The 16336-nt window shown below is 47.2% G+C and overlaps 3 protein-coding genes and 1 long non-coding RNA gene across 4 annotated transcripts; 2 read left to right on the top strand and 2 right to left on the bottom strand.

The window, feature by feature from the left end:
• The first annotated feature begins 1876 nt into the window (after positions 1-1876).
• LOC110066795 (uncharacterized) lies at positions 1877-3382 on the top strand. Its single transcript, XR_002298619.2, has 3 exons — positions 1877-2095; positions 2414-2473; positions 3177-3382. It is a non-coding gene; the product is annotated as an uncharacterized LOC110066795 (long non-coding RNA).
• A 2039-nt stretch (positions 3383-5421) lies between these two features.
• On the top strand, positions 5422-8826 carry LOC149096822 (uncharacterized). Its single transcript, XM_089280507.1, has 2 exons — positions 5422-6758; positions 7146-8826. Exons 1-2 carry the CDS (start codon positions 5830-5832, stop codon positions 8002-8004), a joined length of 1788 nt encoding a protein of 595 aa, XP_089136633.1. The 5' UTR covers positions 5422-5829; the 3' UTR covers positions 8005-8826.
• Positions 8827-11025: 2199 nt separating this feature from the next.
• On the bottom strand, positions 11026-12383 carry LOC149096821 (uncharacterized). Its single transcript, XM_089280492.1, has one exon. The coding sequence runs from the start codon at positions 11647-11649 to the stop codon at positions 11032-11034; it is 618 nt and encodes a 205-aa protein (XP_089136618.1). The 5' UTR covers positions 11650-12383; the 3' UTR covers positions 11026-11031.
• Positions 12384-12470: 87 nt separating this feature from the next.
• Positions 12471-15183, bottom strand: LOC149096820 (uncharacterized). The gene has a single exon (XM_089280491.1). The coding sequence runs from the start codon at positions 15154-15156 to the stop codon at positions 13552-13554; it is 1605 nt and encodes a 534-aa protein (XP_089136617.1). The 5' UTR covers positions 15157-15183; the 3' UTR covers positions 12471-13551.
• Positions 15184-16336: the final 1153 nt, after the last annotated feature.

Here is a 16336-nt window from a genome sequence, read left to right as displayed (position 1 = left end):
TTATGATCTCATCACTGCACATATGAATTCTAAAAGTTTTGTTAGGGAGATTTCCATAAGGATAACCCTCCACTCACGAAAAGTAAATGACTTTCAAAGAAGGTATTATCTGAAATTTTCGATTCATGACTTTACGATTGTATTAAGTCCAGTTTTGAAGGTTGAGGGTATTTTAATAACTCCCCATGAAATTTAAATTCTGTTTCTTTGTCCCGTCAACTGATGAACTGGCGCGATCATCTGATAAAACAGTTCACAAAGCCAAACCCACTGATATTAGAGAACAATTACAAGATATTATCAGAGAGATTATTTATTGAACACGATTTTGGCATATGATTTTGGCATTTTATAAGAGAAACATGTTTAGCTCGAAAAAGGTCGTTTCTGAAGAAAAAAAAGCGCTTATGATTGTCGCGAAGAAAGTGACTTGAAGGCGCGCACGTTTCTCAGCAGATTTTAAACTCACTGAAGGTTTCATTGTTTTATTTTTGTGAAATGGCAAATAAGACACGTTTGATTCTTTATCTTTCATTTACGATTTTAAATGGTAAAGATTGAGCACACTGATTGAGTACATTGCTAGTCTTCCACGTAAGGCGTGTGTAAACAAGGACAGTTTAAAACGCTGCAATTCACCTTTCCTTCCTTCCTAAACGGATATCTCTGGGGGCGTTATCGATAGAGGACGTGGGAGTCGGACGTTTCTCATTAGCCATTAGCATGACTATTACATTACCATTTCTCATCATAATATAATTATTCCGCATAATTAACTTCTTCATCGATTAAAATAGTTACTCAAAGGGGCCATGAAACCATTAATTGATTTAATATTAGTATGTCGGTGTTCAAGCTTTAATATTATCAAGCTAACAAATTTGACCTCCCGATGTATTCGTTGAAAAGGGGTTAAAAATAAGACTTACTAAATCACTTGTCACTTGGTGTATTCTAAGATTGCGTATTGATGAACCTGCTGCGAAAAAAACTCTTCAGTTTTAAAGTGGAGAAAGGAAATTAAATCAATTGAGAGAGAGAGATAAGTGAAAAGCTTTTTTTCAAAAAATTCTCGACGATGAAAAAGATTAATAAGTTCAAATTCTTACTCGATCTAACCAGCCTCAGTGATCTAATTTAAACTGAACTAGCTGGATTTCTACTCTATTCAGTTTTGAGTCAATAATGTGTTGCACCACGTTTAAATTTTTGAAAAAGGTGATTTTTAAATTGCGACATAATGCAGTCAACCGTTTGTAATGTTAAGTATGCTTTGAAAAAAGTGAGTGGGAGGTTTACTGTGCTCGTTTAGGAGATAAAGGACAATTTTTTTTTTTCCTGTCGAGATTAGCTTGAAGAGAGTCTCACAATACGTTGTGTACGTGCGTACGCGCTAATGAATGTCGTGAAAAATTACACGCAGCAAGGATGCGTGATGCAATTCATTAAAATCACCCTGCACGTGTTCTTCAAGTTTCAAGACTAGTGGAGGTAAGAAATCTCCCCCGCACACATCGTTAAAAGGTTGCAGTTACGCAGCCTTCCTGCCTAATAAGAAACTCAGGCCAAGTCCTACAATGGTTTCATAATCTGTGCAAATTTCGAAAGTTGAGTCTACTCTAAGCACCACAATATGTAAACAAAGATTCCGGGCCGGATGGAGTGTTTGCTGAGGTTTGGATAAACATGACCACCTTCGCAAACAATTCTCTCAGAGTTTTCCCTTTAATTGCGCGCATTCAATTTCCTCATTATCTGCCGCAAGACTGTTGCACAATGATTACCCTTGGCGTTTCCTTATGACATGCGAAATTCAACAGGTAGGAGCTTATCTCCTATTAGCCCCGACGAAGTGTATCTGGTTACATTCCTCGCAAACCTTATATTGAACCGATTGAAGGAAAACTCGTTCACAGCGTTTTCAGCATTCAGGTGATCATCATCTATTTCTGTTGTATTGCAGCCAGCTATTATAAGGATGAATGCCAAACTTAAAGTGTTCTTATTTACCCTTGTATTACTGGCAAGTATGATTACCGAAGGTCAAAGCTTCAACAGCGCATCTGCTCCAAAGGGCAAGCGATCCACTAAACAGGTAAAAATAGCTAAATACATTAGAAAACGAACAAAGCAAGTTACAACAAGAGAAGTGTTGAATGTGTGAGTTGGTGAGTGAGCGAGTGACTCCCGATCTACGTTCTTACTTGACTGACTAACGGACTAACTGGCTGACTGACTGAATGACTAACTGACTGACTGACTGGCTGGCTGGCTGGCTGGCTGGCTGGCTGGCTGACTATCTGTCGCTGTCTGTCACTGAAGGCAGAAGACTTCCACTGTGTACAGAATGAATTTAACGCACACATTATAGTCAATAATGATCGAAATATATTCTGTCTTCTTTAATTTCAAGCTTTCGGAAGAGAGCAATGTGCTACCTCTTGGAACAAGGAATTTTCGACTGGCCCAAGAGGTAAATTAACACTATTCTTCGTTCCATAGCATCAAATCCCTTTGGCTCCTGATCGTATACGAGGGTCTGGATGGGGATACTGGGATATCAACTATCAGTTAACTGTTTTTGGTGAATTCTCAGCTAACAGTAGATTTTCAGATCTCGGATCTCATTTCTCAACTGACATTCTCAAGCTCATTAATAATTCATCAATTGTAAGTTTAAACAAAGAAAATCATGACCGTGACAGTACTTGGATATCTGATCTTAATTGGCATACATTTTTACGATTTTATTCTTCCGTTTTCTCCTTAGATTTAGTGTCGATTGAGAAGATATATCAAACACTCAAGACAAACATCTCGAAGTTCGTCAAAAATACTTCGCCGCACGTCTTATTTTCAACTCTCTCCTCCTTGTTTGAAATTAAATGTGGTCAAACACAGTCTTTCGCGTTTCATACATTACAAGTCAACTCCACTTGAGCAAGTTTTATCTTTTTCTTTTATGCCTTGTATTTTCTGATCAAGTATCAGTAGAGCGTTTTCACGGGGGTATAATGTTGTTACCGAACTGAGGGAAGTTTCACATAAGAAAGGAACTTACATCAAGAGTAAACAAGGGAATTTCATTTTTGGATGTAACACAAACATGGCCGCCATGACGTCATGTGAAATCGTTCTATACATCTTTATCCTGTTGATTTCTTTTGTGTTCAAAGGACTCTGACGTAGTACGTGTTCGAAGGAATCACCTCTGTGAGCTTGCCAAGAGGACCTGTTGACGATCAATTTAACAAAAGAAGGACAAAGGCTGAAATGAACTTGTTCTTGAAAAAACGTATTCTCAAATAAAAGATGTAGTACTGCTAAATAAATTGATGAATTTCTAACTAAATAAAAGAAAGAACCATGGCGAAACAAATAATTCTCTTTAAATGTCCGATCAAAAAGCGCTCTCCATGCAATGAAAATGAATTATTCGTAAAGTTTCTAGAATCGATTTAGCCTTAAGGGTTTAAACCTGCTTTATACACTGCATGTGGAGCCACAATGTTATGTGCGAACTATTATTTCTCGTCAGTACACTGTAGTCGCTCTACATTTCTTTCAGTTTCAGTCCTGAGAATTTCACCATATATAATCACAAAACCCTTTTACAAATGAGTTTATTTCTGCTCATCACCTTTCTCCTTTTAAATATGTAAATATGTATATCAACAATTGGCGTCCTTATATTATTTGTAATCAGACTGCAGAGCTTTCGAACTGGGAAAATTGGATAGTGAACATTTTGACGCCACCAAAATTGTGTGGTGTTGCGAGGCATGTCCAATTAGGTATTCTCTGAAAATTTTTTAATTTTACACAATGGAGAAGCGTGAAGCCCTAGACAATTAGGTATTCTCTGAAAATTTTTTAATTTTACACAATGGAGAAGCGTGAAGCCCTCTCTCGTGTTAAACTGTCCAAATTATTTGTTAATTTGCACTCGTTTTCAAATTAAGAACTATTAAACTAAGATTAAGTGAAAACACAACGTCTGTCAGATGGAAGACATCTGACAGACAATTATAAAGATAATCATCGAGACTCCGCGATTTTGTTTGTATAAAAAAACAATCGACAGCTACTTTGGAACACTGCATCAAGGTACTATACTAATAATTTCAAGCAATTCTCTACAAAGCTAGAAAAGACGTTTTTATTACACAACTGTACTTCAATGCGACCTCGATTCAAACGCAAAGCGAGAAAGTAACGGATGTAAAGTTTTATTGATGTGAATAAATACGTATATTATTAATATCATTACTGCGCCTTAAACACTTAGCTAGATACACGACCCCACAAGCAAACCTTTTGCTTTCAACAAAATCGTGTTTAAATAAAGGGCTGTTGTTGTTGTTGTTGCTGACATATAAAAAATAAATTATCTGAAAATGTCGCTTGTACGAATGCTGGCTTGTCACATTGCAAGTCGTTGTGGCAGGCGCGGTGGCCCAATAGTTAGCGCTTTGGACAGTAGTATAGGGGGAGTCAAACAAATACCGTTTCGCAGAGGGAGCTTTATTTCACCTTATCGCAGCCCCCACCGTCAAGTCCGGCCCTCACATGCTCGGGCCGGTTGAACCTGGGGGCTGCGAAACGGTGAAATTCAGCTCCCTCTTTGAAACAGTATTTGTTTGACTCCCCCTATACTACTTACAACAAAGGAGGGCCCCATATTAGAAACAAGCGAGCCCGCTGTTATACCGCCCGAGCCGGGATGTCTCGAGCGCCAAACAAGTGCGCGTGGCTGATGCGGGGCCGGAAAGAAAGCTGCGGGAAGCGTTGTTACGGGACCTTTTGCAAGCAGCACAACTACCAGCAAAAGAAAGGGATGAGAATGTCAGCCCCATGTCGGGTCTGCGGGGTCGGGGTGCTATGTTACTACCGGTTCTGCAGGGGATGCGGAGGAAAAAACGCAAGTCAGCGGCTAACGCGGAAGCGTGAAAAAGCGAAGAAAGCTTTCTAGCTCGCTCTTCTCGAGCTAAAGTCAACCCAATTGGAGAAATGAGGGTTTGTATTATACCGCAAGGAACTATGGCTTCCAACAACCGAAGGTACGAAGAAAGACTGGAAGAAGAACTCGCGAAAATAGATCCAGCGACATTGCAGTATTTGGATCAACTTCTTGCAGAAAACGCGCCAGCGGTAAGAAAGGTTGTCCAGAACGTGCTGGATGAACCAATTTCTCAAGAAACGCAGGCGCGTCTGCAAAAGCCACTACTTCCGAGTCCTTACCAGCCAAGAGCCCCTCCACGCCAAAGAAAGTCGAGAAAAGCGCAAGCGCTTCTGAGGGAGTACGACCCCTTCCCTGCGCGGAAAACCCGAACAGTGGCAGACTACCAGAAGGAGATTCTTGATCTGTTCGATGACGGCTGCCCCTTCCATGGATGCCCAAAATGTTATCCCCGCCGACGGGAGGTTATAACAAACGGTAAAACAGCCGAACAACTGTACCAAGCCACCGTGAACCGTACCGCATTTCTGCGAAAGAGCGGCTACAAAGTAATCGAGGCTTGGTCTTGCGAAGTTGGGTATCTTAATGGGGAACTCCCGAAGAAGCAAACAAAAACTTACCCACACGGTATTTTGTGTGATTTCGAGGCGTATGGCGACAAAAACTATCGGAAAGAGCCAACAGGAACGTTAACGATAGAAAACGCGCACGTGCCGATCTCCGTGAGCGTCGGGGACACTCTTGAAAGAGAGCCCACCCACATCTGCGAAAGAAACCCCGCGGAGCTGGTCCGCAAGTTCCTGAAAGAGCTGGAGAGACGCGAGAAAAACACCCAGGACCAGGTGAGAGCGGAGTTTGTGCCAGAAGACATGCACCTGCTGACAAAAGACCAGCAGCAAAAAATTAATGAATGGTGCAACCAGGTCCCTGTCGGGGGCTTCAACTCAGGCTCGTACGACCTGAATCTGATCAAAAACCACTTCGCCAGCACTCTCGCCGAAGTATCAAAAAATGTCAAAGTGGCCAAGAAGGGGAACAAAACCATGTTCCTGCTCACCTGGGGGGCCCGTTTCCTCGACATCATCAACTATCTGGGCCCGGGCACGAGCTACGCGAAATGGGTGAAAGCCTACGGAAGTGAGTCCGAGAAATCCTGGTTCCCTTACGAATGGTTCGACGCGCCCAAAAAGCTCGATTTCCCTGGGCTCCCAGAATACGAGGCCTGGTATTCGAAGATGAAGGGCGGATACGTTCTCACGCGGAAGGAGTGGGAGGGGTGCAAGTGGCTGTTCAAAGAAAAGGGGATGCGGATCTTCGCATACTGGCTGCGCTATTACAACAATCTTGATGTCGCTCCCGGCCTCGAGGCGCTGGAAAAGATGAAAAGCTTCTACACCGAGAGAGGAATCGACATTCTGAAAGACGCGGTGAGCCTGCCAGGGGTGAGTTTGCATTATTTGCTCCTAGGGGCAATCGAGCGCGGCGCAGACCTTTACAGCCCAAGCAAAGAGGCTTACGAAATGCTCAAAGGGGCGGTTGTTGGTGGACCGAGCCTGGTTTTCACAAGACGGCACGAGGCCGGTGTGACACGGATAAGGTCGCATCAGTTCGAAGAACCGCGTCTTTGCAAAAAGATTCTCGGTTTCGACGCCAGCGCTCTCTATCTCTCGACTATGCTCAGAGAAATGCCTTGCGGGAAGGAAAGGGTCGTGCACTACGACGATGACCGCCAAGCGGAAGCGGCCGAAGTTCTGATTCGCCGGATGAAAGCCGGGGAGTGGTTCGGCTTCGCCGAAGTCCGCATAGAGATCCCAGAGCGTTTGCGGTCAATGTTCGAGGAGATGTGCCCTTTCTTTTACAACAAACGGGTTCCCGCCGAAGCTGTGCCGAAACATATGGAAGAGTACTTGGCGAGAACGGGCAGACAGCGCGGAGACGGGAGAAAGCTTGTGGGGGCTCTGTCTACACAAAGGATCCTGCTTTACGCACCTCTGTTGCTGTGGTACGTGAACCATGGGGCGGTTGTCACGAGGGTTTCCAGAACAATCGACTACGAACCGGGTAAGATCTTTACCTGGTTCGTGGATCAGGTGACGGAGGCGCGTCGGACAGGAGACGTAGACAGCAGCAAGGCGCTGCTAGCTGAAGTGTTCAAACTTCTCGGAAACAGTGCCTACGGGAAAACGGTTGAAGCGCTGGAGCGGCAAACGAACGTGATATACACGAAAGACGAGAAGGTTGTCGACAGAGCACTGCGGAGCGCGTATTTCGAAGACCTCGACGAGATCGGGCAGGCCTACGAGCTGGAAAGCCGTAAGCCCCGGATTACGATCAGACGGCCGTTCCAGATCGGAATCGCTATCTATCAGCTGGCGAAGCTGCGGATGCTGGAATTCTACTACGACTTTCTCGACAAGTACATTGACAGAAGAGACTTCGAGCTCATCCAGATGGACACGGACAGCAACTACATGGCAATCTCGGGCGAGCGGATCGAAGACGTTGTCCGGCCAGAGTTGAAAGCGGAATTTGAGGCGGAAAAAAATCAGTGGCTGGCTTGGGACAAGTGGAGCGGGCGCACCCCGGGTCTCTTCAAGCTTGAGTTCGAGGGCAGCCGGATGATCGCGCTCAGCTCGAAGTGCTATTTCGCCGATGCTGGAGAGGGGGGCGAAAAAAAGAAGTTTCGCACGAAGGGGAAGTCGAAAACGCAGAACGAGCTTACATGGGAGCTGTTCGAGGAAGCGCTGGAAGGCAGCAAAGATATGGCAACCAACAGAGGTTTCAGGATGCGGGACGGGCACATGGTCACTTACGAGCAGCAGAAGCTGGGGCTGAGCGCGTATTACGACAAGCGGTGGGTGCTGCCCGACGGGATTCACACCGAACCAATCGAATTTCACATTTATTCGCTTCAGCCGAAGGCGTGTTTGGAGAGGAGGGGGGCGTTCTTGTATTGTTCTCGAGAATGGCCGTCTCGCAAACCGATAAAAGTTCTTTTCCGTGGTCGAGAACAAATTCTTGAAAATGATCTGCTAAATACTTGAAATCTTCGAGGATGCTCCCCTTTTCTTTCGCGGGTGTTAGCCAGTTCATAAACTTTACGAGAGCGATCTTGTCATTTCGCGAGCTGTCCACAATCCAGTCGATAAGTTTTATGGGCGCGTTCTTGTATTGTTCTCGAGCGTTTTCATACTCCGTGCCCGCCTCGCCAACCAAGAAAAGTTCTTTTCCGTGGCCGAGAACAAATTCATTGAAACGCTCTGCGAAATACTTGCTTTCTTCGTGGACGCTCTTCCCCTTTTCTTTCGCGGAAAACTCAATGGCCCAGTAAAGAAAATCCTCGATGTCCACAACCGATGACATGGCGAGATATAAAAGATTTCTTTTTCTTCAAAACGAAAAAATCCTGTGCGCATTCACGGAAGAGAGTTGGAAGCCGAAGTTTCAAAGTTGCTCAGGGGGCAACTGCGTGTTTGGAGGGACAACCAGCAGCTCTTCACGCACGAAGCCGCGCTTGGGACCGTCGCGCAGATAGTAGAGAACGGGCTGATCCGGTTTGGTGAAAGATCTTTCAATGCTGTAAACTTTCAAAGACCAGATTGGGTCTGTGGCTCTTTTCACACCCCCTTCAAGCTCGCCGGGCTGGTAGAGATAACGAACTTGTACAAGAGAGGGAAGTATTTTTTCGCTTTTTCCAACAGGCCTCGAGTAAGGTGTCGACGGCCTTGCATAAACAGATTTTTCTTTGATGGCAACGGCGGGTTTCTTGCCGATAAGGCTTGTGACCTCGCTGTTCAAAGCCGAAACAACTTCTGGAAGTCTTTTCACCCAGGCAGTGGACTGCTTGCCCTCAGGGAGTAGCATTTCCACGGCGTACTGGTGGCCGAACAAGCGCTCAGCCAGGGTGCGGTTGAAACGTTCGACAATGGCCTGGTCGCGGTGAATGTCAACGCGCCCGCGCCGGATATATGTTTTGTGCTTGTCCATCTCTTTTGTGACAGCGCCCATGAATTCGCGCCCGGGGTCAACCTACAGCATTTCAGGCCATTTGAGAGGCCCGCGCTTGTAAATCTTCTGAAAGGCCTGGGCGACCTCATCAGAATTTTTCGAAGTCAGGGGTTCGGCCTCTTTGTAGCGGCTGGCCACGTCGACAACGGTCAGCGCGTATTTGAAAACTTTGCGGCCGCGAGGGAGCTTGTCGTGCGGCAGAAAAAGAAGGTCCGCCTGGTGGACCTTGTTGGGTGTGGGAACGTCGAATTTCGGCCGAGGAATTCGCCTCGGCGCGGGGAGGAATATCTGCCAGAGCGCTTGCCTGATCAGCCACTTTTTTGCGGTTTCTTCAGGTACCTTGGCGGCCTCCGCTAATTTTTTTATCGCGGCGATTCCTTTCCAGTGGCCCCCGGGGCCGTAGTATATCTTTGTGAGTTTGGCGTCCATATAAGTAAGGCGTAAAAAAGTTTAAAGGAACCGGAAGGCTGCGTAGCCCAGAGCGAGAGCGCCGGCGCCTACGAACATGAGTTCACCCTTTTTCTGCTGCTCGCTTGGCTGATAGAAATCTGAGAACTTGGGCTCCTTGGGGGGTACCATCTGTTCGTCAGGATGCGCCTGGTTGTAGAGTTTGAAGGCGTAGTCGATGTTGGTGAAGTTCTGCTTGGCCTCCGCCTTCGTTTGCGCGTTAGTCGCGATCCAGTCGAGAAGTTGTGTTCGGTCGCGCGTGTATTTGGCGTAAGCCGCTTGATAATCTTCGAGAGCTTTGTCGTGGCGCTTTTTTTCTTCAAGCGCAGCTTTGTCGCCCCCGCCAAGCGCCCTCGCCAGATAATTGCCACCGATAAAAGCCGTGGCGTTCAACACGGCCCCGCCAACCACAATTGCGATACTCGCCATGGTTATATATTATCGGAAGCTTTTTTCAAATCATTGATTTCAGACGCTGATGGGAAGGATTTTCTGGTCCTCGAGGTACTTTTTGAGCGCAATGCTTCCTGCCATGACGGCGGTGAACTTCACGTAATTCATAAAGCTGCTGCTGGGATCAGAAGTGAAATTGTCTTTCACAACCTTTTTTGCGGCCCAGCCGATGCCCGCGGCTAATCCCTTAAGAGTTGCGGCGTCAATGACGGTCTTGACAAGCTTGTTGTCGGACATGGTGCGTTTGATATAAGTAAAGAACAAAAGTTTAAAACAAAATTAATCCGTCTTTCCCCCCAAGGCTTTTACTCTCATTCTTCTTATTTCTTCTTCTCCTACTCCCATTCTTATTAATTCTTGTTCCATTGCTTCTAGAATTCTTGTTGCAATTTCTCTTTTTCTTGTTTCCTCTTCCTCTCCGGCATTAATGCCAAAGGCCTCATCCAAAATTTTGAATGTTTCGCGAAAAACCTTTATGCTCAAGTCGAGCAGCAAATACGTGACACCAAAAGTGGTGGCGAAAGTGATAATCTTCTGTGAAGTGTTAAGTTCTGACATCGTGGATATACATCACACGCAAAAGTTCAAATCATTTTTTTTAATCCTTTCGTCCGTGTCGCACGAGAAGGTTCTGGCTCAACACGCGCGGGCTCAGGCGCGGGCTCCGGCGTTTTTTTGTCGAATGCGGCTTGGCCATTGCCTTGAGCTCTTCCCGTTTGTAATAAATCCCGAGCAGTGAAACGCCTATGCCGCCAATAGCAATCCATTGGTTGGCGCTGAGGCCGCTGCTCTTTGGGCTTTCGCCTTCTGTAGTCGGGACGGGCTCAGGGGGCTCTGTGGCGGCTTTTGCCTTATTTTCCAGGAGAGCCCTATAAGCCTCGGCATCTTTCTTCTGTTGTTCCCGTGCCTGCCGCGTTCTTTCAGATGTCGCTTTGCCAGCAGCCACACGCTTTGGATTTTTCACTCGCTGCGTGGTTGGTGTTGGAGTTGTCGCTTGCTGTGTGATATCTACAGCAGGCGCTGCCTGGGTCTCGACCTGAGGCGCGCTCTCGGATTGTTCGGTTGACATTCTGAAGCGAACCGTATTCTAAGCAAATGAAAAAAGTTTAATTGTTAACAATTTGTCAGCAAGCCCTCAGCAGTTGTTAATGAATGGTGACCGGTTATTCTGCAGTTGCTGAGCTAGGTACTTCATCAACACCCTCAAGCGGATAGCCGTGTTCATCACGAGAAGGATGGCTCTGCTCCGGCAACTGTGGACTAAAATCAACATGTTTAGTGGTGATGAACACCGCGTTGGCCGCAGCAAGAAACCGTCCGCACTTCAAAGCAAGGTTGCCGGCCAGATTGGAGAGCTCTTTGTTCAAGATGTAGTCATTTCTGAGCTTTTTCTGATAAGCGTCGATGTCTTTGATTTTGACGGTCATTCCGACCACTTTGGTTGCAAGAAAAATAAAGCTGTCGATCAGGCTTTCCGTTGTCTTTGAGCCCACGTACGTCTCGTAGCGTTTGGTGAATTTCTCGACCTCTTTGTCGCTCAGGCGCTTCACCTGCTCGTGTGTTAACTGCACTCCGATGGCCTCTTTGGCTTTGCCTGTGGACACCAGCACGGCCAGCTGCTCACGAAGAGCAGGAATTTCAGGTCCGGGGGCGGTTGGAACAAGGCCACCTGTGGGACCACTCGACGGCTCGGGCTCGGTTTGAAGAAGGTTCATAACTTCTGCTAACGCGACCTCTTCTCCAGCAGTTGCTATATACAACTTCATTTTTTTATTCAACATAACTTTACCCCGTAGGGGTGGCGAAGCGAGAACACAAGATAAGAGAACTTTCGCTCTTTCAGCTTTGAAACCAGACCTTTGTACTCATCCGGGGATAGTTCGCCGGCGTAATCATCGAAGATGGCTTTCGTTGTCCCGGCCGAGCGGGTGTAAAAGAGGACGATCGCCGCAACGTTCTCCCGGAAGGAAGATGTTATGCCGGTCAACTTCTGGGTCAGCGCCCAAACGCTGATGCCCATATGTCGGGCAGAAAAGGCGAGATTCACCAGCTCGCCTTTACGCCCTTTCACATCTTTGGAGGCCGCGATGTCGTCGAGGATTATGAGCGTGTTGGTGCCCTCGGAAAGCCATCTCACGAGCTTCAACCACGTTTCCACGGCGTGCTGCTCGCAGACTATCACATCCATTCTTGGATCGTTTTCTCCAAGCCGGTGGTAGGTCTTGTTGTGCGTGAACGTCGGGCAGATGAGCACGATGTAGTCGAACTTGAAGCGGAAAGGGCCGTAGATCTGGTCCACCACGAACTTCGATTTGCCAGAATTAGTCGGCCCCACTATGAGAGCGTTGAAGGGTATCTTGCTCGGGTCCATGTTCATATTCAATCCTGTACAGATTCCAGCTGTCAGTCCATAAGGTTGAGCTGGGAGTCGGAGATGACGAATACGTGGGATTTCACGTCGCCTGAGCCTTCGGCTTTCCGCTCAATCTCCAGCTGGACCCCGTCCGTAGTGTTCACAATCCGCGTGCCGCTGCCGTGCATGTCTTGGTCAGTCATGGAGCGCATATCAATCACAAGCCCGAACTTATCACCGGTGTACAACTTCGTCAAATCCATGTGCTCCGTTTTATTTTTTCTTTCACAAACAGGTTGCGGGCCTCTTCCCACATGTCCTTGCCTTCGATGCCGTCGCTGTAAAGCTTGTTGGGCACGCCGTTGACCTTGACGCTGACTTTCGTCAGATCGGGGAAGACGAATTTTTCTGAATCTCTGGCGCCCGCGGTATACGGCTCTACAAACAGGAGGAGGAGGGCTTTTAGCGACCTTCTCGGGGTGTTGACTTTGATGTTGATCCTCGTGTCAGTGTCTTTTTTTAAGGCCACCTCTTTGTCATGCAGCACGTTGTCGTAACTGAACTCTTTGCCGCTGGAGTAAACGCTCAGCGCCTCGTCTGCCAGAGTCTTGCTGCGGATCATTTTGTACTCGAGCTGGATGTTTTTCAGCTTGTATTTCAGCTGGGTTGTGTCGGAGCCTTTGACCACGTGTATAGCTTCGGCAAGTTTTACGTTGAACGTGAGGTCGTTGTAAAGGACCTGGGGGTAGAAAACGCCGTGGTCGGTTAAGATCTGATGGTCAAGCCTGATCCGGTACTTTTTTCCGTATACCTCTTCCAGCTTGTTTTCAACGTCGACGTCCGACTTTTTCTTGTCTCCCGCGTCTGAGCGGATCTTGCATAGATCCTCGCTCTGAATCCCTTCGAGAATCCTGTTGTCTCGCTCTTCCTGCGAAAGAAAAAGGTCTTCGAAAGTTTTGTAGATGTCATACCCAACCGTGTCTTGCAGGATAGTGCCTGCAAACTTCACGACCAGCCTGTCAACGAGCGCCCGCGTGACGTTCTGGCGTGACATTGACCGCTATTCTTCTCGCCGCCGGGGTCACAATCGGAGCTGTCATCGGGGCCCTCACCAGAGGTTTGAAGGCCACCGGCAAAGCTTTGGGAAATGGCCTCAAAGATGTTGCCGCGAAACTTGGTTCTCTGCTGCCCGGGCTGATTGGCTCGATTGTGAGCTTCCTGTTCAAAGCTGCCGGCCAAGTCGTAGGGTTTCTGGCCGAGCACACCTGGCTGCTTATTCTTGCCGTGGTGGCCTTTTTGTTAGAACAATTTCTTAAGAAGCAGCGTTAACTTACCGCCAAGCCATGAACAGTAACGCCGATAATCCAACTACACCGACAATGACAGCTGTTTTGTTTATTTCATGTTGCGATGTTTTATCTGGAGCCTCGGGCTCAATTTTTTGCGCTTGTTGAGTTTCGGGTGGAGCTGGTTTCCTTAATTCGGCTGTTGCGGCTTTGTGTATCGGGTTGGGCGGGTGGCTGTTGGGAGGGTTAATTTTTGACGGGCCGCCTGCCATGAGTTTGAGCCCAGCATTTTTTGTGTCTGGATTTACCTCATTGTTCACCCCAAGTTTCATTCCGGAGACCGCCTGCTTCAGCTTGTTGTTGTAACCAATCGTGCTTGCGGTGTTGATTATCATTTGTGCGGGCATGAGCCAGGCCATGGGGGCTACAGCGAGATTGAGCCTGACCTTCGCTTGATCCACCGCGAGCTGGTACCTTTGCACGCTCGCGGCCAGGTCTGGCTGTGTGATCGCGCTTTCCACCAGCACAAGGAACTCGCTCTGGGCTTCTCTCGCCCGGCCACCTGAACCAAGAATGCTGCTGCGGACGTTGACTTGCGCTCCCAGAATGCAGTAAACGAAAGCCTCAATTGACTGGTTGATTCGCGCCAAGCCCGCCTGCGTCAAACCTGATGCTGTGTTTGGCGCGAACCAGTCCGATTGGGTCTCAGAAGCGGCCCCCGGCTCGATGTAATAAATCAGGTTTCCTTGAATCGCTTTCCCGCCTTTATCGCTTAATTTGTTCCATCCCGGGTATAGGTAGTCAGTTTTCGACGCGCCGCTCGCATAGACGTAAACGCTTCCAAGACCGTGGTTTTCCCCGTGCGTGTAGCGGAAATCACTCGACGGATCTATACCGAACTCGTTGCATAACCTTTTGTACGAAGCAACGTCATAATGATTATTGTATTGGTTGAAAGGCGGGTCTCCGGGCAAAGCGCTGACGCTCTGAATTCCTCCTAGCTGGAACAAAATGCGCCTGACCGTGAAATACACGTGGAAGATATAAAAAGCTCTTATCTGCGGGGGGAGATTCATCCCGTTGTCAAAGATTTCGCGAGAAACTCCGCACCCCTGTGTCGCGCAGAAAACCGCGAAGTTGAGCTGTTGCGGCCAATATTTCATGTCAGGCCCTCTTAACCAGTGTTTTGATTCGGCTGCAGAAGTGTGCCTGAGTTTGGTTTCTTGAAATATTTCTCGGAATTTTGTCGTGAAATGTTGGTCAGGCGTGACGTAGAGTTGGATTTCGTCGTTGAATATTTTTTTCAAGCTTGGCGCTTTGCCGTCGAAAGGTACCGCAGGGATGGGCAAAGAAACTTTTGAACCGAGCGGCGACAATTGATAAGGAAAACCACCGCTGTCTCCCAAACCTAGCGCCTCTTTCATTTCCGCGCTCCAATATTTTCTGTCTGAACCGAAGACGCTTTGAAACGAGTCTTCGCTTTCTTTGAAAAACACCTCCGCGGTCACGTTATTTTTCTCGTCGACGCTTCCTTGCGAAACGAACCGGCTTTTGTCCGCTTTGGGGAAGTGGTTTAAAAAGTTTGTCCACGCCTTTTTCTTCGCCGCCTCCGCTTTTTTTAACGCAGGACCATTCCACAAATTAGCCATCTTATTTGAACACAATTTTATTTGTTGAATATAAAATGGTTGTTCTCACTATTGTCACGCAAGAGAACGGAGGGACTAGCCATTTTGAAAACCCGCTACCGAGAGTCGATTTCATGAAACTCATTTCTTGCAGTTTGTACAACAGCTGGTACAACTTGACAAGAGAAGGTTCGGCCACCTTGGGGGATAAAGGCAAATCAGAAGGAAAAATAAAGGAGGGGCATTATAGTCTAGAAAGATTGGCAAAAGAAGTTGACGGTCTGTTCGAAAAATATCAATATAAAGATCTGAAAACAGCAATAAACCAACCTCTTGGCCAGCTTGTAATCAGAAATTATGGGTCTGGGGCGAAACCCATTGAATTTGATCGCGATTTGGCAAATATGCTTGGTATTGGGCGAAAGTTTCCGGCTAATAGCTTCGCTTTCGTAAAAAAGATTGGCTCTCCTGCAACACATTTCATTCATTGCGACTTGATCGACAAACAAAAGAATCTGTTCAATGGCAAAAGGTCAGATGTCTTGGCCTCGTTTGATGTGAAAGGGAACCCTTTTGAAAAGGTAAGCTACCAGGGTTCTCCGCAACAGGTTTTGCAAGACTGCTCTACAGGCCAGTTCATAAATAGCATCACCATTAGCGTCAAAGATGAAAATGGTGAACTCTTTGATTTCAATGGATTGCCCCTTCTTTTTGAATTAGAGTTAAATTAAATTTCTATATATACGCAATGTCTTCTGCGAATCTGTTGCCTCCAAGCGCGCCGCCTGCCGACCCTCTATATCCAGTGGTGGCGGAGCCTTCTCAAAATTTCCGCTTGCAGAAGGTCAACGAGATTTCCAACACTTTGGGCGGTGAGGTCCACCACTATCGCCTCGTTGCTAAAAAATACAAACGCGCGAGAAAGTTCGTTAATTGGGGTGCCGCCGGCTCCAGCGTTCTCTCGGCAGCGTTTTCCAGCGCAAGTTTTGGCTCTGCTCTGTCTGTGGTTGGTCTGCCGGCAGCAGTTCCTCTTGGCGGCGCTGGTGGGTGCTTCGCTCTTGTTTCGTCGGGGCTGATAATCGCCAGCAAAAAACTCGATTCGAAAATAAAGAAACATCAAGAGATCACCACGCTCGCCGTTGCCAAGCGGGATACCGTCAACAGACTTCTCTCCAACGCTTTGAATAACAACGAAGTGTCT

Source organism: Orbicella faveolata, unplaced genomic scaffold, assembly GCF_042242905.1.
Source record: "Orbicella faveolata isolate gen_17 unplaced genomic scaffold, um_ofav_v1 contig_47, whole genome shotgun sequence".
NCBI lineage: Eukaryota > Metazoa > Cnidaria > Anthozoa > Scleractinia > Merulinidae > Orbicella > Orbicella faveolata.
This window is presented reverse-complemented; position numbering and strand designations above follow the sequence as displayed.

Bases quoted from the DNA above. Each gene is read 5' to 3' on its own strand.
- LOC149096820 (XM_089280491.1), bottom strand. From the start codon at position 15,156: ATGGCTAATTTGTGGAATGGTCCTGCGTTAAAAAAAGCGGAGGCGGCG.
- LOC149096822 (XM_089280507.1), top strand. From the start codon at position 5,830: ATGCACCTGCTGACAAAAGACCAGCAGCAAAAAATTAATGAATGGTGC. The intron at 6,759-7,145 runs CCGCATAGAGAT...CTACGGGAAAAC, and splicing joins TGGTTCGGCTTCGCCGAAGT to GGTTGAAGCGCTGGAGCGGC.
- LOC149096821 (XM_089280492.1), bottom strand. From the start codon at position 11,649: ATGTTGAATAAAAAAATGAAGTTGTATATAGCAACTGCTGGAGAAGAG.